The following is a 21,645-nucleotide window of genomic DNA, read 5'->3' as shown; positions in this document are numbered from 1 at the left end:
TCTGTCCTTCAGACCCTAGTGTCACAGTTTTTTAAGAAAACAGTGCATTCATGTATGTGTGATGTTTGAATAAAGCTAATGGAGTTTAGGCTGTAATATAGCAAGTTAGGTATGAGAACAAGTTAAAGTACAGTGTATTGTATGCCACAGATGTACAGTCTTCTCAAAACAGGCCTTATCAGACAGGTGCAAGACTGAACTGCGATGTGACGCACACACACACACACAACAACCAACTTCAAGATTAAAACCAGCCAGCAACGGCTACTATCAGTCACTATCTGAAGGCTGCACATTTTCCCACATATTCAGCCCAAACTGCTCCTGCCCCCACCCCTGTCTAACACACTGCATTTGTTTAGAGTTCAGTTTCATTGCCATCTTCACAGACACACACACATTAAGTCTTTCTGTTAAGGTACAAACATGGTGCGCGTAAAATCGATCCTTTTCGGGGCTATAGTGTCTAATTATATTATTAAAATCCTAACACTAGTTAAGCTAATAATAATAATAATAATACTTATAATAAGGGGAGTTAGTTGACAGAATAATAATATTAACAGTCACACAGGTAAAGTTTTCTGTAAGAATCACACGTCTTGAGAAAAGACGGTTACTCACAGGAAGTAAAGACAAAATTATTTTTTATTGAAAATAGAAACGGTGAAATAACATAATAATCGTAGAGAAAATCTTATATAAGTCGAGTGCTTTCCACATCGTATTTAGCTCTGATGATCATATTTATATTTGTATGATATCTGTATTTACTTCTAATGATCATAATTATATTTGTATCATAATTGTATTTACTTCTAATGATGGAATTTATTTGTGTTTCGTTCAGATAATGAGATTTATATTCATTATATTTGTAGTTTAAGGATCAATAAGGTGTTGGCGGAGCAACGTTGATCACCTCATTCTGTTCTCAATTCTCCAGTCCGCCGTGTTCGTTTGATTAGAGGAAAGTCACACACATACAAGGTAGTTATCAGACATAAATGTTTTATTATAAATCATGATACTTACAGAGTCTCTGGGCTCAGTTCCTCTGTTCACCAACCCCGAGGATGGATCATGAGGAAATCAGCCCCGGACAACATCGTCCGCTGATTTTTATATACATACAATCTGGGTGGAACCTATATCTCCTGTCCCACAGCCTTGGGCTGTGACCTTGGGCTGTGAGTTATGTTTTCGTCGGTATTCCCCTGCTCAGTCACATGTTCCTCAGTACTTTTCTACTTATGAGGCATGAATATCTAACAAAGGGTACAGATAATTAATAAAGGTACAGTTTATAGTTGTCACTACATTTGCATAATCAAATGTTACATTGCATCTTGGAGTGTATATAGTTTTTAGTACTGTATTTGACTTTTTATTTAAATATTAAGCTCTTTCTACTTTGCTTTTGTTTCCCTTATTGCTCTGCTGAGCTGACCTGTTTCTTCTCGTCCAACACCTTCATTGTACTGTTGCCCCTGTGCTAACTTGCACATGACAAATACAATTATAGAAACTTGAAATGAAAACGGTAACGGTTAGTGGCCATCTGTAAAGAATAACTGTCAGAAGGAAGTTAAATAGGCATCTCATCCTCTTTGGAGATTAGCAGCTGCTGTTAATGAATCAGCCAATCAGGGTGAGTTGTTTGGTAACAGCAGGTTTCCAAGTGCTGCAGCTGGAGGGGAACAACTGTAACCGCTTTGTGTTAAGACCAGCAAGCATCACGTTATGTCAGCACTGCACAGAGACACATGAAGTCGAACACACACCAGTCACCAGGCATATACTAAACGCATGGTGACTACTATTTAACAACTCACAGTGCCTAGGGTTGCAAAATTCCGGGAATATTCAAAGTTGGAAACTTTCCATGAGATTTAACGGGAATATACGGGAATAAACAGGAAATTTGGGGGTAATTTATACTAACTGTATTTACCTTGTCATATACAGACATAAATATAAACATTTTGTTTTGTCATAAGCAGACATGCATGCAAACATTTCTCATACAAATTTTTAAAATGCCATTTTTGACTTAATCCATTTGTGAGGAGAACTTTAATGGATTCTTTCATTGAACAACAAAAAACATGAATGTTGAATGAAATAAATGTATTCCCTATGACCCCCCCCAAAAAAAGTCCCATTCTAAATGCATAATGAAAGCATTTAGTAAAGCTTCTCAAGCCTCTGGTATTCATTTGATCATGTCAGGTTGAGAGAGGTAAAACACAAATCCATTAATTCTGTCAATTTGGTTAACAATAGCTAGCTACATCCTTTTCAAAGAAACACAGTGTGTGCTGCATTCCATACAACTTTAAAATAGAGTTTTGAATGATGCTTTTATTGCTCAGCCTTTAATTTGCGGTAATTACTTTTATTTTCAATAAGTCGCCCAACTCTCGCTTTTTTGATGGACCCCAACAGCCGCGAGTAATCGAGGTGATGGTGTACTTTTGTGTGGACATACATACATCCTACTCTCACTGCTGTAAAAGGTTAGCCTACTGTATACAAATAAACTTGGTATTAAAATGAACATGGCTTCAGTGTAACAAGTAATCAATATGCTAGGTAATGAAAAGGACGTTAAAAAACAACAGAAAGTCATAGTTTTACGTTTCTGGCAGACAATGTTCCCAACTAGCTACATCCAGGTTCCAGCTGAGCTAGGCTTGCCTAGTCTTGTTTTCCACTACATTAAAGTTCCCTGTTATAAGCTAACTTTTGCAAAAAAAAGTGTCAAAATTTACAAATTTCCTGAGCTTAACTTCCCATGGAAAGTTTCCGGGAAATTTACCGGACATTTTCCGCCCCTTTGCAACCCTAACAGTGCCTAATAATAATAATCCCTGCCCTTGGGTTTTCACAGCCAATATATTTGAATTGAATTCACTCAATCAGTAAAGAGGATGAAGAGAACAAACCAGTTCAGTTGCTTTAGAACAATTCAACCAGAAACACGCGATTACAAGCCACCTGTTAGCTGCCACGTAGCGCAGGTGTAAGAAACAAAGCCAGGCTGCCAGATAGTCCAATCAAATGTTTTAGGATTTCTTGCATGTGGCTTTTTACCTCTGTTTGTGCTTTCAAATAGTCTGATAGGTTTTATGCCTTTTACAGCTCTCCAGGTGATTGGAGGAAACCAGACTGTGGTGCAAGGATGTACAGTTACATTCCCCTGCCAACTTGTTGACACCACAGAGACCCTCACCCAGATTTCTTGGCAGAGGACGACCAGAGTTAAAAGAAATAATTATTTCTTGACGGTTCTGAAAACAAATGGACCAGAGTATGTCAATGGACGCGATGATCGAATTAAGTTTATTGGGAACTTCAATGAGCTTAATGGATCTTTTCAGATATCCAATGTCTCATTGCTGGATGAAGGCATCTACACTTGCATCTTCACTTTGTTCCCCAGCGGAAGTCACAACACATATATACATCTGGATGTGCTCGGTAAAATTTAAATTTGGTTAAAACATCTTTTGTGTGAAGGAGAGAAGATTCCCTTCTTGGGCATGTTAACCTTTTGTGTCTGATAACTCTTTTAGTGCCTCCTGACATACGTGTGAAGGATAACCTTCCTACTTTGGCTGATAAAGAAGTTTGCATTGCCACCTGCACGGCTGCTGGTTCCAAGCCTCCGGCAAACGTGAGGTGGCTCACAGGTAGCTTAGCAGAAAACTTGAGGGCAACAGCCAACTCCACGCATCATGACGATGGTATGACTACCACAGTCAGCTACCTGTTTGGAGTACCTACCATGGGAATCAACCAACAGGTGGTCCAGTGTGTCGTCACCAGTCCAGCCCTGTCGAAAGAGACAGAGATGCCCTTTACTATACAAGTTTACTGTGAGTATACAAACACTCCTCTACCTCAGTTTCTGATGAGGCTTATTTCTCATTCACAACAACAATTCTTTTTGAAAGATTACAGTTTTCCTAATGGTTAATTATATTAAAGGCCCTGCACACTCAAAGGTGTTTTCAAGCGCTGCTCTCATGTTGAAGGTGGTTGAATCTGTGCTGCGGATTACAGGACACCTTGCACCCCATTGGTAAACACTGTTGCCTGTTTTAAAATCATAATTACAAACTTGTTGGTGTTTGCCTCAGTAGTACAGTCTCAATATGTCCCTGCTGTTCTTGACTTATTTTGTTGAATAATTATTTTTTTTGCAGAACATTATGATGTTGCAGTGAAGTTGACCTTTGATGTTTTGGATATAAAATGTAATGCCTTCATCATTTTACCCATGATGCATTAGTGTAACAATTATTGTGTCGATTGTTTGCTCTTTCTCCACATTCTCTCCGCTCTACAGCATTCCCTCTTTAGCAGACGAATTCTGTCATTTTTCCATGACATTAGTTTTGTCTGTGATTTCTTTTTGGTTGTCTCTGGTGCCACACTGCCGAGTTAATATGATTAACTTTTTCATGGATTGATTTAAAATCCTTAGAGAGAGCGTTTGTAAGTGCTTAAGTACAGAGTACAGAACTCGGCAGCTGAGGATGAACTTAGATAGCATCTCCTAATGAGGCATTGGGTACCATTTTGTTCTTGTACCATCTATGGTCACATCAAAAAACAAACAAGGACAGACATGAGAAATACAAGCTTTAAAAATGTTTTTAATGAAAACCTTTTGGATACACATGTATCAATTGCAGCACCCAAAGGATTTTTGAACAGTTTAACAACAGTTAGGAAGCTAAGCTAATCCTTTATTTGTCCCACAACAGTATAATCAGTGAGTTATCATGGTTTAGCAAGATCATGAATGACACAATGGACCTCTGTAAAGACTAACACTGAGCTGTGCCAAGTTGCAACCTTAAAAAAACAGTTTTTCAAGTTTGCTGATCCAAAATGACCTTGAAACATTGAAATGAAAAGCCCACAGTAAACAAGATAACCCTGTGCACAGTGGGATGAGATCCACACGTGGTGTTTAACCTTTGGTTTCTTGCAGTTGCGCCTATGGAAGTGAAAATTGTTGAAAATCCCAAAGAAGACTCATTTCAATGTGTGACTGATGCCAACCCCAAAGCAGAATTTAACTGGACTAGGTACAGTAATTAGAATCAATCCATTTCAGTTGAAAATGTCTTAACCCAACAAGAATATATTTATTTCATTTATGATATGAATTTGGATGCGTTTGAATTGTATATTGTGTTACTGAAGTTAGGAGAATAATCACAATTGCAACGAATCATTTCTAAATGTGTTGGATGAAGTCCTTAGAAACTGCGGAGTGTCTCACTCTGACATTTGTGTTCACACATGATCTGCGGAGTCCAGTGCATGTCTGAAAGCAGCTTTACTGACACACGCACTTATAGTCACACTGGGTTAAATATCATTTGACTTCACGGACAGAAATTACATATCATTTGCATACAGAGTGAATACGTGAGTGTAGCGACTTTGTGAAAACAAACATGTCACTGAGAGGCTGAGGTAGGGCCTAATAATTTGAATGACGCAGTGATCGCAAAATCACTACCTTTATTAAATAAAAAGAAGATTATCTTGCACTAACGGAAAATAGCAGGTTGCAAAGTTTTAGCGGTCAACAAGAAATACAGCGTCCCCACTCACCCTCTCTCCCTCCTACACAGGTGCTTATATAAACTATAACCCCCGCCCCTATCTTTATGACCTATTTCCTTCCAAATTAATATGATCACAAGTAAACAACAAATAATCCAAATAATACTCCCAAAATACAAATCCATTACGTCTTATATCATAACCAACATAATACTAAAAATCTTTTTTTTTTAACTTATTTATGGCTCCTACAGTGAGATATAATCACAAGTCACAGGAAACACATTCAGGATGCATTTTAATACCAGGTGTGAACAGGGCCTATAGACTTGTAATTATGACTTATGAACTACTTGAAATTCTAGAGACTAGAGCTAGAATCTAAACTTATCATCTGATTAGTTGCACATCTCTACAGCGTGAAACATGTTATGTCTCTACAGCAGTCGTCACTTGGCTCCATGTTTGATACTCATTCTTGTTTTCTCTGCCTCAGAGTTGACCAAGCGTGGCCTCAGTCTGGTGTCAGAGTAGAGGGTGGAACGCTGCAGTTTCTGACCAGGAGCCCTCACCTGAATGGCCTCTACCTGTGTACCACATTTAACCCATATGGAAGAAGCATTGTTTACATCTTTAGATCTGTGATTTCAGGTGAGGTCTAGTTTTGCATTCTGTGTTTGAATCTGTTATGAATGTTGCCATCTTTTCTGAGTGTGTGTCTGTGTAATAGGTTGAAAATGCTATGCATTTAGTTTTCATTTTAACAGATACCCCCCCTATTTTTTGAAAGACAACTGAACTATTCTAATAGTTTCACATGAGAATTCTACTCCACGTCAGTAGGTGGTGCTGTTGTTACAGCGGTGGATCCTGAAGGGAGACCGTAAGCACAGGCTCAGCGCATGCGCAGCTCATAATAAATGAGTTCAGTCTGAGCAAGACGCTGAATTTAGTCTCCTCCCTTCTTAAATCCACAGGTAATACAAAACTCAGTTTTATAACTTAATTTAGTTTCAGAGTCAAGTGTGGATGTTATGTGGTTGTTAGATGAGTGTTGATGATAGTGAGAAGTGTGGTTAAAGTACAAAAATATATAGTTTGGTGACTCGTCGTCCTGATGTGCTTCGTCATGGCGGGTACACGTACTTTTTCTTTGAACTTAAGTTTCAACCACTGGTGTAATAAGTCCGTGTAACAGATATTCCGGTTCTGTAATGTAGCATTTGTTCTAAAATGTGCTAAAAGTATTTGTAGCCAGCTCTTGGCGCATGTTCACAAGTGAAATGTTATATGCTAACTAGCTTCACTTTACCGGTCATAGCCGGGTCACGCCATTTTGTTAGATGCCGCTGATGAGTGAAGTGTGTGTGTGTGTAGAGTGTAAAATGGTGATAGGTATGATTGAAAGAAGTGCTAAAAACGGGAATTGGTTTATGTTATGTGTGTGTATGAGAGAGATTCATTGTGTGTGTGTGTGTGTGTGTGTGTGTCTATGTGTGTAATCAGAGTAGTGTGTGTATGAGCCAGTGTAGGAATTGATGTTAAGTGAATGTGTTTCAGTCTTGTTAATTAGTATTTATGTATTTGTCATTTCATTTTTGTATTATTTTGGGTATAATGATAACAGAAAGCACTTTAACAAGATAGTGAAACCGAATGGAGAATTGAGATGAATGATGTGTGAAGATCTATAAGTTGTGATATTTCATAATAAATGAGTTCAGTCTGAGCAAGACGCTGAATTTAGTCTCCTCCCTTCTTAAATCCACAGAGACTACATCTATGTATCTATTGGTTACGCAGCGCTCCCTAGCCTGTGTAACCCTTGCTGCCGGTCCAGATTTCCCCTAGGTCTGGCGCCGGTAACAATTGGGGGCTCGTCCGGGATGATCTAGCGACAACGCCTGGTGAAGTGAGTGCCAAGACAGCGTGAACCTGTGTCCAGTGCTTCAGGGAAGGCTGCAGTCAAGTGCGTCATCCAGAGAGCAGAGGCCACCTGTGTAACGTCATCATGGCCACTGTCACCCCCCGGCGGACGCTGGTCTTCGAGATCCAGAAGAGACTGTCTGATTTGAGTGTAAGCCAGTTACGGAGAGTTGTAAGTTACATCGATACAACTAGCAGAGTTGATGAGCTGAGTGAACCAGAACTGTATGACCTGATTGTTGACTATATAAGAGGTGAAGAATTGACCGCCCTGGAGGATGAAGGCATGGCCCAACTCCTTGCCTTCGACGACATGTTGAGTGACCTGCTGGCCACGGACCCCAGCGTGGGTGAAGTTCAGATCGGAGATTCAACAAGCCACCAGCAGGGGAGCTCCACTCCCCCTCATCCTGACCACAACCATCTAGACGGTTATCCATCTCCACCGACCACAGACAGTTCCACACATCCACCACACATGGACAGAGACATTCACCGACGTACATCGCCCACGAGAAGAGACACTGGTATGCCAGCTGAGAACCTCACCACTTCAATGCCGGCCAAGTCACTCTCCACCGGTGTTGGTGGTGCTCTTCCTGGTAGAGTGAGTCTATCCACTAGTATGGGAGATCAGGTACTAAGGGTTAATGATGTTGCAGCTCTGCTTCCTCGCAGAGAGTTTAAGTTACATGGTGGACAAATTTCTGATGTTGGTTCTGACATGTCATATAGTAGTCTTTGTAAACAAGTGGATGAAGGTGTACAAGAAGGTTTTACAGAGTCAGAGGTCATCCGCACTGTGATTAAGATCATAAAACCTGGTTCATTCAGAGATATGTTAACTAACAAAAATGATTTAACTGTTGATGAGTTAAAGCGGTTTCTCCGCGCCCACATCAGGGACAAAAACAGTACTGAGCTTTTCCAAGAGTTAAGTAATACTAAACAGCAAGACAGGGAGAGTCCACAGCAGTTTTTGTACAAAATTATGGGTTTAAAGCAACGTGTTCTATTTGAGTCACAACAGCCTGGTGCAGAGTTTAGCTATGACAAAAGGCTGGTTCAGGGTACCTTTTTGCACACACTATACCAGGGGTTAAATGAGAAAAACAGCCATGTTCGACATGACCTCAAACCCTTTCTCACGGACCTACAGGTTAGTGACGACTTCCTCTTAGATCAAATCACTAAGTCTACGAGTGAAGAGGCAGAAAGACTAAAGCGCCTGGGCACAGTAGCAAAACCTCGACCAGTGACTGTAAGTACAGCTCAGCTTGACAGTAGTGACTCAGACAAACAAGCGAAAGTTGACACTGAGTTACAGGCTAACCGTGCTGCTATTAGAGAACTGACTGCACAAGTGTCCTCACTGACAAAACATCTCGCCCAGATGGCAAAACCACCTGACAGTGTGACACCTGCGGACCCCTGCCCACCAGCAGCCCGTCCTCAGCTTCCATCATCTGAGACCAGGGGCAGATGCAGTAACTGTATACAGCAGAGCAAGGTGAGCTGTCCTCACTGTTTTTTTTGTGGCCAAGCTGGTCATCGTGCCATCGGCTGTCTGCAGAGAAAGGTGTCGGGAAACGGGGTGAGGTCACTGGAGAGGGGCAGCCAGTGACTGTGACAGCTGAGGAGCCCACAGCACAAGCCAGTAATTCTAAAACAGCCAGCCGTAGGGAAGTGCCAACACCGTCCCAACCACCACTAAGAAAGCGCCTAGCACATCTCATAGGAAAGCGATGTATGGTCTCATGTGCTATCAATGGAGTCCCTCTAGAAATGTTGCTTGACTCAGGGTCCCAAGTGACTATGGTAGAGAGAGCATGGATAGACAAAGCACTCCCCAATGTTCGAATCCAGCCACTTGAATCCCTCTTTTCCGAGCAGCCTTTGGAGATCACTGCAGCTAATGGCACAGACGTTCCTTTTGATGGCTGGGTAGATGTTGAACTTCAGGTCTGTAGTGAGAATTATGGACAGGTCAAAATACAAGTGCCACTGTTAATCAGCAGCAACAGCCTGAACTGTCCTCTGTTAGGCAGTAATGTTATAGCTGAGATAATCAAAACAAATCAAGATGAGACGGATATTTCCGCTTTGCTTAAGGAAGCTTTAAGTATCAGTGATAGTGCAGTGGAAGCGCTAGTTTCTAACCTCCAGATTCTTACTCCTGACGCAATAGCCTATGAGTACTGCGTGAGAACAGGGAAGAGAGGTCTAAACATTCCTGCGGGGCAGATTTGTGAGCTTAAGTGTAGAGTCAGAGAGTGGCCAAGGGGCGGGACTATGTTCTTTCAACCTAACCTAGTGAGTAACTGTCCTGAAGGGTTAGAGCTGTTGCCAGCTTTGGTAGATGTTCCAAGTGGGTCCACAAAAGCTGTTAAAATCTCCATTCAGAACCCCACTAAACATGATATTTACCTCACAAAGAGAACAGTTCTAGGCACATTGGAGGAAGTTACTGCAGTGACACCAGTTAACCGTTTTTTAGGTGGTTCAAAGCCACATCCAACTGTTAATGTCTACTCAGCTCAGCTAAAAACAGATGAGCAGCGAGAAGCGTGTGAGAGACATGAAACACCGGACATGACAAAACAGAGATGGCACCCTCAGGTAGATGTGTCACATCTTGAAGAGGATGAGCAAAAGATGGTCAGAGACATGTTGTATGAAGAGTCAGATGTGTTTGCTAAAGATGACTCCGACATTGGTTGCATCCCAAACTTACGACTGAAAATTCACCTGAAGGACGAAACACCAGTCCAAGCGTCCTACAACTCAGTTCCCAAACCCCTGTACAAAGAGGTAAAGGACTATGTCCAAAACCTGCTCGACCATGGCTGGATCAGAAAGTCCACCTCACCCTACTCATCTCCTGTGGTCTGTGTCAGAAAAAAGGACAAAAGTTTACGTCTGTGTGTTGACTTTCGGGGCTTGAACCGCAAAACTGTCGCAGACCGCCACCCTCTTCCACGCATCCAAGATCTGTTAGATAACCTGGGGGGCTACTCCTGGTTCTCAATACTCGACCAAGGCAGTGCTTACCATCAAGGTTTTGTTGATGAGAGCTCCAGACATCTGACTGCCTTCAGCACGCCTTGGGGCCTGTACGAGTGGATCCGCCTTCCATTTGGCCTTACCAACGCTCCAGCCGCATTTCAAAGGTGCATGGAGGGAGTGCTCGATGGTCTAAGAGATGAGTGCTGCTCTCCATACTTGGATGACGTTCTTTGCTTTTCTAAGACCTTTCGTGACCACGTTGATGACCTGAGGCAGGTGCTGTGCCGCCTGCGAGAACATGGTGTTAAACTACGCCCAAACAAATGTGAGCTGTTTAAAAGTCAGGTCAGGTATTTAGGGCGCCTAGTGACCAGTGAAGGTATCAAAATAGACCCTAAAGATCTTGAGGCAGTTCAACATTTGAAGGATAGAGAGCCAAAGAATGTAGGCGAGGTCAGAGCTCTTCTAGGTTTTCTAGGCTATTATCGAACCTTCATACAGGACTTTTCCCGGATAGCAAGGCCACTGTTTAAACTCCTAGACAGTACAAGTGAGTCTAGCCAGACAGCTAGCTCAGTTAGATCTAACAAGACCAAGCCAAAGGTGTTACAAAGTGGTCAGTTATCATCCAAGACCCCTGTCCAGTGGACACCAGAACACAGTGCTGTGGTGTCGCGCCTTGTTGACATGCTCATCAGTCCACCCATATTGGCTTACCCAGACTTTAATTTGCCCTTTGTCCTCCACACTGACGCATCAAATGAAGGTCTGGGAGCTGTGCTCTATCAACAACAGGGAAAGAAACTCTGTGTCATTGCTTACGGGTCCAGGACCCTCACGCCGGCTGAAAAGAACTATCACTTTCACTCAGGCAAGCTCGAGTTCCTGGCGCTGAAGTGGGCAATTTGTGATAAATTTAGAGATTATCTTTATTATGCCCCCACCTTCACCGTATATACGGATAATAACCCCCTTACTTACATCCTGAGCACCGCCAAGTTGAACGCTGTAGGACACCGCTGGGTGGGTGAGTTAGCCGACTTCCATTTCACCATTAGATATCGGCCAGGCAAGTCAAACGCAGACGCTGACACCCTGTCAAGATATCCCGTGCCACTTCACGACCACCTTAAAGAGTACACAGAGACAATGCCCCCAGATGTAATCTCTGCCATCTGGCAGGGGGACAAAGCTGCCGAAGACAGTGATGTACCCTGGGTGGCCGCACTGCAGATGAATCCGGTTGAGGATGAACCACCTCATGAAGGCATTCCAGTTATCACTCCTGAAAGCATCAAAGCTGCTCAGAAGGAAGATGCTCCCATCTGTGAGGTGATAAACCTGAAAAAAAGAGGATGGAATCCTAACGACAAAGACAAGCGACAAATGGGTAGAGAGACACGCAGGCTAGTCCACGAGTGGAACAGACTTACACTGGACAAGGGAATATTGTACAGGCAGATAGGGCAAAGGAAACAGTTGGTTCTCCCCAGTAAGCTTAAATCTACTGTACTAAAACATCTTCATGATGATATGGGACATGTTGGCGCAGATAAAGTCATCCACTTGGTGAGGGAGAGATTTTATTGGCCCTTTATGCAGCGTGAAATCGAAGATTACGTCATTCGCCAGTGCCAGTGTATTAAACAGAAGCAGCCAGGCATTCCAGAGAGAGCACCTATGGGTTCAATAACAACCAGTGCCCCCTTTGAGCTCATCTCTGTTGACTATCTCCATCTTGAAAAGAGTAAAGGTGGTTATGAGTACATTTTAGTCCTAGTAGATCATTTTACTCGCTTTGCACAAGCCTACCCAACCAAGAACAAGTCAGGCAGGACAGCAGCTGAGAAAATCTTCTTTGACTTTATCCCACGCTTCGGGTATCCTGAAAAGTTGCATCATGATCAAGGCCGAGAGTTTGAGAACAATCTTTTCCAGAGACTCCAACAACTAGCAGGAATAGCTCATTCTCGAACTACGCCCTATCATCCACAGGGGAATCCGGTCGAGCGTCTAAATAGGACACTACTGCAGATGCTTCGCACTCTGCAGGAAGAGAAAAAGGCTGAGTGGAAAACCCATCTACCTCATATAGTTCACGCGTATAACTGTACCAGACATGAGGGAACGGGCTATTCACCATTCTTTCTATTGTATGGCAGAACCCCACGCTTGCCTGTTGATTTACTCTTTGATTTAAAACCTGAACAAGAGTCCCAGTCTAGACAGGAGTATGCACAGAAATGGGCATCTCGCATGCAAGAGGCATATAAGATCGCTTCAGAGAACAGTGGAAAGAGCTCAGCTAAAGGGAAGAGGTACTATGATCGGCATGTTAAAGGCATGGTGCTGCAGCCTGGAGACAGGGTGCTTGTCAGAAATCTGTCAGAGAGGGGTGGGCCGGGTAAACTTCGCTCTTACTGGGAAAAGAAAATTCATCGGGTTGTTGAAAAGATTGGAGATGGACCTGTGTATAGAGTTCAGCCAGAAACAGGAGAGCGAACGCTTCGTGTCCTGCATCGCAACCTTCTGTTACCTGTTAATGACTTACCCTTGGAACAGAGTCAGCATGCTCCCGAGAAAAGACGGAAACAGAGAAACAGTCAGGTTCATCCCAGTGAAACAGTTGACAGGGAGTCTGAACATTCAGATGATGAGGAAGAGTACACTTATTGTCTGAGGTCAATACCTGCGTATGAAATGAGAAAAGTCAGTGCCCGGTCTGAACTAGGGAATGAACTCAGAGCTGTAGCTCCTGAATTTCAGCCAGTGAGACGAGTTACTGAGACAGCTCAAATGCAACAGCCACATGAACTTGATCCGGTTCCAGTGCCAGGGTCAGTACAGATAGCAATACCGGCCACTACACCACCAGCTGAGGGACAAGTGAGGGATGATATAATGGAGGCAGTGGTAGAGGAGCAAGGAGACTGTGAACTTGTCACAGAGCTGCTAGAGGAGGAAATGCCATCGGTGAGGAGGTCAACCCGAGCAATGAAACCTCGCGAGATGCTCACATACAACCATTTTGGACAACCTTCATACCAGCCCTGGAGGCCAGGAGTAAACATGATGGTTGCCTGCGTTCCGTACCCCATGTCATGTTACCCAGCTATCCCTGAACCCTGTTACTACCCTGCACCAATATGGACATACTAGTCAGGTGACGACATACTTTGACTTAATTGACATTTTGACACTGCGACAGACTGACCATTGACAATCAGACTTTCTAGACTTTTGACAGGTGCACCTTACTTCTGTTAGTTTGGTTCTAGATGCCCGGAGACATCTCTTAAAGCAGGGGAGAGTGTAATAGGTTGAAAATGCTATGCATTTAGTTTTCATTTTAACAGATACCCCCCCCTATTTTTTGAAAGACAACTGAACTATTCTAATAGTTTCACATGAGAATTCTACTCCACGTCAGTAGGTGGTGCTGTTGTTACAGCGGTGGATCCTGAAGGGAGACCGTAAGCACAGGCTCAGCGCATGCGCAGCTCATAATAAATGAGTTCAGTCTGAGCAAGACGCTGAATTTAGTCTCCTCCCTTCTTAAATCCACAGGTAATACAAAACTCAGTTTTATAACTTAATTTAGTTTCAGAGTCAAGTGTGGATGTTATGTGGTAGTTAGATGAGTGTTGATGATAGTGAGAAGTGTGGTTAAAGTACAAAAATATATAGTTTGGTGACTCGTCGTCCTGACGTGCTTCGTCATGGCGGGTACACGTACTTTTTCTTTGAACTTAAGTTTCAACCACTGGTGTAATAAGTCCGTGTAACAGATATTCCGGTTCTGTAATGTAGCATTTGTTCTAAAATGTGCTAAAAGTATTTGTAGCCAGCTCTTGGCGCATGTTCACAAGTGAAATGTTATATGCTAACTAGCTTCACTTTACCGGTCATAGCCGGGTCACGCCATTTTGTTAGATGCCGCTGATGAGTGAAGTGTGTGTGTGTGTAGAGTGTAAAATGGTGATAGGTATGATTGAAAGAAGTGCTAAAAACGGGAATTGGTTTATGTTATGTGTGTGTATGAGAGAGATTCATTGTGTGTGTGTGTGTGTGTGTCTATGTGTGTAATCAGAGTAGTGTGTGTATGAGCCAGTGTAGGAATTGATGTTAAGTGAATGTGTTTCAGTCTTGTTAATTAGTATTTATGTATTTGTCATTTCATTTTTGTATTATTTTGGGTATAATGATAACAGAAAGCACTTTAACAAGATAGTGAAACCGAATGGAGAATTGAGATGAATGATGTGTGAAGATCTATAAGTTGTGATATTTCATAATAAATGAGTTCAGTCTGAGCAAGACGCTGAATTTAGTCTCCTCCCTTCTTAAATCCACAGAGACTACATCTATGTATCTATTGGTTACGCAGCGCTCCCTAGCCTGTGTAACCCTTGCTGCCGGTCCAGATTTCCCCTAGGTCTGGCGCCGGTAACATCTGCGTGTGTGTGTCTCTTAATTAAAATAAAAAGCGATGTAATCCCAAAATGTATTTCTTCCCTAAATTAATGATAGAGTTGGACATCAGGACTGCTGCAGGTATTTAGTCAGGATTCCTCTCATTCGCCTTCTGTCAAGGTTTTCTTCAAGGGATAGTTCACCCAAAAATGAAACTTCACTCATTATCTACTCACCACTAAGCCAATGGAGAGGTGGGTGAAGTGTTTGAGTCCACAAAACACTTCTGGAGTCTCAGAAGTAAACTTTGTAGCAGCTGAATCTGATGTAATTGAAGTAACTGGTGACTGAGACGTAATAAAACAACAGAAAAAAACATAAAATGCCTCCAAACTGCTCGTGTGCTGTCATCCAAGTGTCCGCAAGCCCTGACATTCAAATTTGACTTGAAATGAGGTCATTTACACCATGTTTTAAGCCTTAAAGTCAACCGGAAGTGGCTAAGCTAGTGGGCGTTAGCACATCCGACGGTCCGTGAATGCACCTCATAGAAAGATATCAGCTGACATTTAGGCTTAAAACACGATGTAAATCACCTCGTTTCGAGTCGAATTTGAATGTTGGGGCTTGGGGACACCTGGAAATGTAAATTGTGTGTGTGTCATTGTACTTCATCACCAAGTTGCAGTGCACACTGAAGCACTACAGAGCTCGACATGTACCCATCAATCACTGACCACAGTGACAAGTTTTAGGGAGATAAACTGACAGTATTCATCAGTATTTCCTCTAACTGTGTTCTTCTTTCTTGTGTTTCTTTCTCCGTACAGAATCCTGCATTGTTTGTTGGATCTTATTTGCTCTTCTGATCGTCATTGTCATCGTAGCTGCAGCAGTGTGGCATGTTTATAAACATGACAAACTACCATGTTTAGGTTCAAGGTACCAAGTTTAGCAATACTGTATTTGATATCTAATTATTATATCTTCTATTAACTGATGTTTGATTGTTTAGGGAAGCCGCGGCCACAGACGGGGAGATGGTGGAGCCGATGCGTCTTTGAATGAGGACCGTCGAGAAGCAGAAGAAACGGTAATACAGGCAGAGATAGAAGAAATATGTTATATTTAATTTGCTGCAATACTATTTGGCTCGTAAGTTTCCCTCAAATGTAAATTTAAAACATTAATTAATAATAAAGCTATTTATCATGCAGTTATTAGGGGTATTTTATGATAACAATACATTTCATTATAGCCGTTACTTTGGAAATTCATGATGTTTTCTTTCTAACATTTTGTGTCTTTGGGAGAATGACATCCACCTGTGCTACACATGTGTTCGTCCAGTGAACTGGTGAAACAGCTCAGGTGTTGTGCATCAGTTAAAGGGATATTTGACCCAAAAATAGGAATTCACTCACTCGATGGAGGGGTGGGTGAAGTGTTCACAAAACCTTTTTGGAGTGCCAGTGGTTTGTAGAGGATCATGCAGCACGTTAACATATACACACGGAACCAAGTTACGCAAAAAAATCAGAGGAAGCCGCAATTGAATATTGAATTTCTATACGTACACTGTAGTTATGTCGTTTATTTTTTCCTTGACCGTTTTTTTATATGATTAGAAACTTCAAAGAGAAGCATAAAAAACCCAAATCTATATGAAAACTGACTATAACCTGGTTCTGCATGTAAACAAACTGACTGACTGATTTGAAGAGGAAACTTATAGTGATAAAAGTAATAAATACAGTGTCACAGAATAATTGTGTTTAAAATAATTACGCTTGTCTTGAATAGAAGTCAACTGAAGCCTAGTGAGAGTATTTGTACTTACCTCAAGTGGTTATGTGTTTCACTGGATATTATTTGATGTCAGTACAAGGCAGTGTTGAACAAGCTTTCAATGTGTTTCCAATCAATCTGTTGCTTGTTCGAGTTCCTCAACTGAAGTCAGACTGAAGTCAACAGTGACGTTCTGTGTTACATCACTACAAAGAAGAGAAAAAAGGATAAGATGAAGTCTTTTACAATTTTGCTGAATGAAAGAAATGCCGCACCAGCTCTGAAATGCACCAACGCATGTTAGCTGGGTACAGAACAACCTCTCCCTCTCTTGCCAAACAAAATATGAAGGTGTTCTCCATCTTAAGTTGGCATGCTAGCATTTGATAGTTATCAGTATCATTATTTATATTTTATGACATTTCACCATTTTTCACTAGTTAAACGTTTATTCTGGGGGGTTCTGTGGGTTGTTACTTTTCATCCAGGTAAACCAGTAGGTCAGAGGATCATTAAAGACTAAGATTAAAGGATTCATCATCTGGGGAGCTTTCGAATTTCTAAATAGTTTTGGTTTCAGATTTAGTCTTTAGTCGTCATGTTTTTTTTACTTCTTTTAGTATTGCTGGACTATTTATTCGTTCTTACTTATGTAAGCTTTATATCTGTGTCATTGTTTCTAAAGAACTTAGTTTTTGCCTGTTCATACTCCAGACTACAGTGCAGCCCTGGTGTTTTCAAACTAAACTAAAAGGTCAACAGTGTTTCCAAAGCTTTTTGTTTTAGATGCTCAAAAACTCTATTAGTGTGGACGACAGATGTAAACATGGCGGAATGATGTTTTAAAACTTAAACGTAGTAGTGTGGATGTAGCCTATGTTTATGTGTCCTGTAAGTTTAAAGTGAGGGGGATGGTAAACTACTGCTTCTATTTTTTGTATTCTTTATTCAACGAAGTAATTTTTTCTATCTTTTTGCTTTTTAAAGGCTGAAAACATTAATGCATAGTGGGCTCTGTTTATGTTTGTGTATATTTTTTTAAGAATCGAAGAGACCCTTTCAATGAAGTGCTGAAATGTTTTTTGCTTGTTGTGTGCCTTAACATTTAAACCTTTACCCTTGTTTTTAGGTTATATCTCCTGTTAACTAATGCACTAGTTTGGATTACTGTTATTTGCACTTGTATTCAATAAAAGCGAGATAAGGATTACAAGGAATGATTTACAGTGTGTTTATTCTACACCCACCGTCCTTGATGATGAATATTACTTAAAGAAAATAGTTTTCCCTGTATCACATAGTATTTCATGGATTAAGGGTTGCTAACTCGAGTAAAGCCCAGTAAAGGGCAGAGGTTTTTGGCTCTGTTTTGAAAATGTAAATAGCAGCTGTCACAAGCCAGTCTCTGGGAAACAAAAAGTCTTTGTTGGAACTCTGCATTTAAGTCCGGTGAATAGCCACTGTTCTGACACCAAAGGAAAAAATAGCATTTAGAATCAGTTTGTTTTTTAAGATGTGGATGAAGAAGAGTGGGTTTTTGATCACCACCACCACCTGTCACATCTGTCGCTACGCACCAATTCACATTTTCTTCACGTCTGTCTGAATACAGAACTCACATGACCTTATGTGCATTGAAATGGTTAATGGTGTTTCTTCCTGTCTACACTGGTGGAGTTGCGTAACTCGGATTGCTCAGGTTACCAACTTTGTTGAACTTTAGAATGACTTTTTATACCACAGGCTGTAAATAAAGATGGACAAATGCGTTTCCATGTTCTCCCACTATCATGAAATGAATAAATAAGAAGAAATCCTGCATATAGAAGCCCTGCCATCTTGCACATTTGGAGCGAGAGTCTGCACAGTCCCGCTGACCAATCGTAAGTCAGTGTCAGCTGTCACGATATCAAATATCTACAACTAAACTTATCAGAAACATTAACCCTCCAATCAGAATCGAGCAGCTGCTGCATCAGAAAGTTTCTGTGTGCCTGAAAAATAACTAGCAACCTCCTGCTAAAGGCCAAAATTGACACATTTTTTAAAAGAGTATATATATATATGTTTATGGATGATATTACTGTACAGAAATGACAAGGAATGTTTGTAATAGAAAAAAAGAGGTTATTAATGCATATAAGAGAAATTTATTAAGAAGCTGTATGTTTGATTTTTGATATTTGCCATCAAATTGCACACGTAATTTTAAAGAAGTTTGCAACTGGGGGTCCCGCCAGAGGCTTATGCTATATGGGGGTCCTTGGCATGGGAAAGTTTGGGAACCCCTGAGTTAAAGGGATATTTGACCCAAAAATAGGAATTCACTCACTCGATGGAAGGGTGGGTGAAGTGTTCACAAAACCTTTTTGGAGTGCCAGTGGTTTGTAGAGGATCATGCAGCACGTTAACATATACACACGGAACCAAGTTACGCTAAAAAATCAGAGGAAGCCGCAATTGAATATTGAATTTCTATACGTACACTGTAGTTATGTAGTTTATTTTTTTCCTTGACCATTTTTTGATATGATTAGAAACTGAGTTATATGCTTATATGGCCTCAAAAACCCAAATCTATATGAAAACTGACTATAACCTGGTTCTGCATGTAAACAAACTGACTGCAAAGATTTGTGAGAAATTTGAAGAGGAAACTTATAGTGATGAAAGTAATAAATACACAAGTTTCGAGTTGAAGCTATAAAACAAACGAAAATAAAATAATACATAAGTAAAAACCAGAGACATTAATTCTGAGTGTGTGTCTGTGTGTGTGTCTCTTAATTAAAAAAAAAAAAAAAGGCGATTGGAATCCAAAAATGTATTTCTCCCCTAAAATAATAATAAAGTTGGACATCAGGACTGCTGCATGTATTAAGTTCTTGGCTGGGACACCTCCAGGTAAGCAGGGCACCGGGCGTAGTGCAAGTCAAGGTTCACACTGTCCTGCTACCTGCATAAATACACTTTCTTTTCTTGCAGAAGTCTTGTCGTGGTATTTTCTATACACAATTCTACGAGGAGTTGTGTTGCTCCTCTTTGGCATCACTGCAGCTGTTTGCCTCCACAGGTGAGTTACAGCTTTTAACTGTTAGATTTTGATGAAACTAAATAATTATGGATGGATCTATTCAGTTGTAGAGCAGTTACCAGCTCTGGGAACTAAGACTGATTTGACTGTAAAGCTCAATCACAGATAATTCATTTAAAGGGTCATTACCTCCAGGGACGTCCTGTCATCTAGGTTTTTTATATCCAGGTATTTCTATAAAAGTTCAAGTGAACATTATTTGTGCTGCTTATAGTGTTGGTTGGTTAAATACTGAACAGACCTTGTGTTTAGATGGTTTTTATCAGTTGAATGGCACTCAACATTTTTATTTGGAGCAAATTGCACACACTCAGATATTAGTCCCCTAAATATGCATGATTTCCTCCCAATCAAGATCCACACAGACGGCCTATTTCACAAAGAAATTGAAAAGATTTCACATTTGTCCGGATCTGCGCCAAAATATAACGGGTTCTTTCTCGGCCCATGTTGCATCTTTCCATTAAGTTTTGTGGAAATCAGTTTGGTAGTTTTTGTGTAATCCTGCTGACAAACAAATAAATAAACAGACAGGGGTGAAAACATAACCTCCATTTTCTTTTTTTTATAAAGTAGATGATGGATAAAGTAAAAATAAAGTTTTTGAATGTTTGAAAAGTCTTTCCAAAACTGTGATCACCACAATGTGTCACTCATCTGCATAAGGTGCATTAACCCAGTATGGCTCTACGTTCATGGCAGTTTAACCAGTTGTACAAGCAGCTGCAGGTCATTTCCTGACCTTGAGGTTTGCCTTGTCCTGGGGTCAAGATATTTGTTGTGCACAGTGGAGGGTGCAACGTTGGGAGGAAATACACAAAGTGCTGCCAATGGAAATGATCTCAGGACCACATCTAGCACTGTGGTCATGTTCAGTCTGGTATTTGTGGCAACCTGAGGCCCGATGCAGGATGTAACGTCAGGTTTAACTCTGGGTTATCAGAAAAACGAAGCATGCTTCACTTCTTATCAGAGAAAATAACCATGATCACCTGCACCTCTAATCTGCTCCGGAGCAGGATGAGTTCAAGCCCAACTGAGTTCACAGGAGAGTAAGAAATAATGAAGAGCAGAATATATTTTATAGATGAGTAGAACTGTTTTGCTGATCCAGACCTTTCATGTGTCCACTCTGGTTTTACAACAAAATAATGAATCACACAAATTAAATATATGATGAAAAAATATAGCTTTATCTCAACATAAGTTATTTGTTTCTGAAAGGATTCATGACAGTGTTGATGATTTTATTATTATTCCATCACTGCTGTTTACGAGTTTGGAATGAAAATAGCAGATTAGAAATAAACCCTCCGATGACTTTTACTAGAAAAAATATTGTTTGTTTATCATCAGACAACAAATACTCACTAAGAAAGAAACTCAATAAAATCTGAACTCATTTACAGAATAACATTATCTGGACTTTAACAATCAGAAATAATTTCAGCTGTTTATTTTCTTACATTTTGCCGTAGCTGAATTTACCTGCAGATATCAGCGTTCACATATTAAGTACTTTACTACGATGCTCTCGTAATGAACGACTGTTACATATGAACTCTGGCAGCTGCTGGTAGGAAAAACACTGAGTGAGTCAGTGGGATCTGTAGCACAGGTTTCCCAGGACGAGCCAATGTAAGGAACCGTGAGGCCGGATGACGAGAAACTAAATCTGGGGTATGTAGTACTTGGTTCAGAGGCCTGTACTATGAACCAAGTAAAGCAGTAAATCATCAGATCGAGGTGAAACTACAGAAATGTTGGTGTTTTTGTTTGAGAAATTATGGAAATTGATAGTCAACTGTCAAAAGGTTGTCCCGTGGCAC

General features: G+C 41.0%; 2 protein-coding genes across 3 annotated transcripts; both read left to right on the top strand.

The window, feature by feature from the left end:
- Window positions 1-3,116: 3,116 nt before the first annotated feature.
- LOC117755324 (nectin-4-like) lies at window positions 3,117-19,473 on the top strand. Its single transcript, XM_034575014.1, has 8 exons — window positions 3,117-3,483; window positions 3,579-3,881; window positions 5,006-5,102; window positions 6,086-6,240; window positions 15,765-15,876; window positions 15,950-16,027; window positions 16,244-16,525; window positions 19,223-19,473. Exons 1-6 carry the CDS (start codon window positions 3,132-3,134, stop codon window positions 15,996-15,998), a joined length of 1,068 nt encoding a protein of 355 aa, XP_034430905.1. The 5' UTR covers window positions 3,117-3,131; the 3' UTR covers window positions 15,999-16,027; window positions 16,244-16,525; window positions 19,223-19,473.
- LOC117755322 lies at window positions 7,131-10,073 on the top strand. 2 transcript variants are annotated; one of them, XM_034575012.1, is made up of 2 exons: window positions 7,131-8,044; window positions 8,443-10,073. In XM_034575012.1, exons 1-2 carry the CDS (start codon window positions 7,601-7,603, stop codon window positions 8,455-8,457), a joined length of 459 nt encoding a protein of 152 aa, XP_034430903.1. In that variant the 5' UTR covers window positions 7,131-7,600; the 3' UTR covers window positions 8,458-10,073. The 2 variants fall into 2 exon arrangements, with proteins under 2 accessions (XP_034430903.1, XP_034430902.1); XM_034575011.1 differs by lacking the exon at window positions 8,443-10,073 and having other exon boundaries at window positions 7,131-7,956; window positions 8,003-8,333.
- Window positions 19,474-21,645: the final 2,172 nt, after the last annotated feature.

The sequence above is a fragment of the Hippoglossus hippoglossus genome, chromosome 21 (genome assembly GCF_009819705.1).
Source record: "Hippoglossus hippoglossus isolate fHipHip1 chromosome 21, fHipHip1.pri, whole genome shotgun sequence".
Lineage (NCBI taxonomy): Eukaryota > Metazoa > Chordata > Actinopteri > Pleuronectiformes > Pleuronectidae > Hippoglossus > Hippoglossus hippoglossus.
This window is presented reverse-complemented; position numbering and strand designations above follow the sequence as displayed.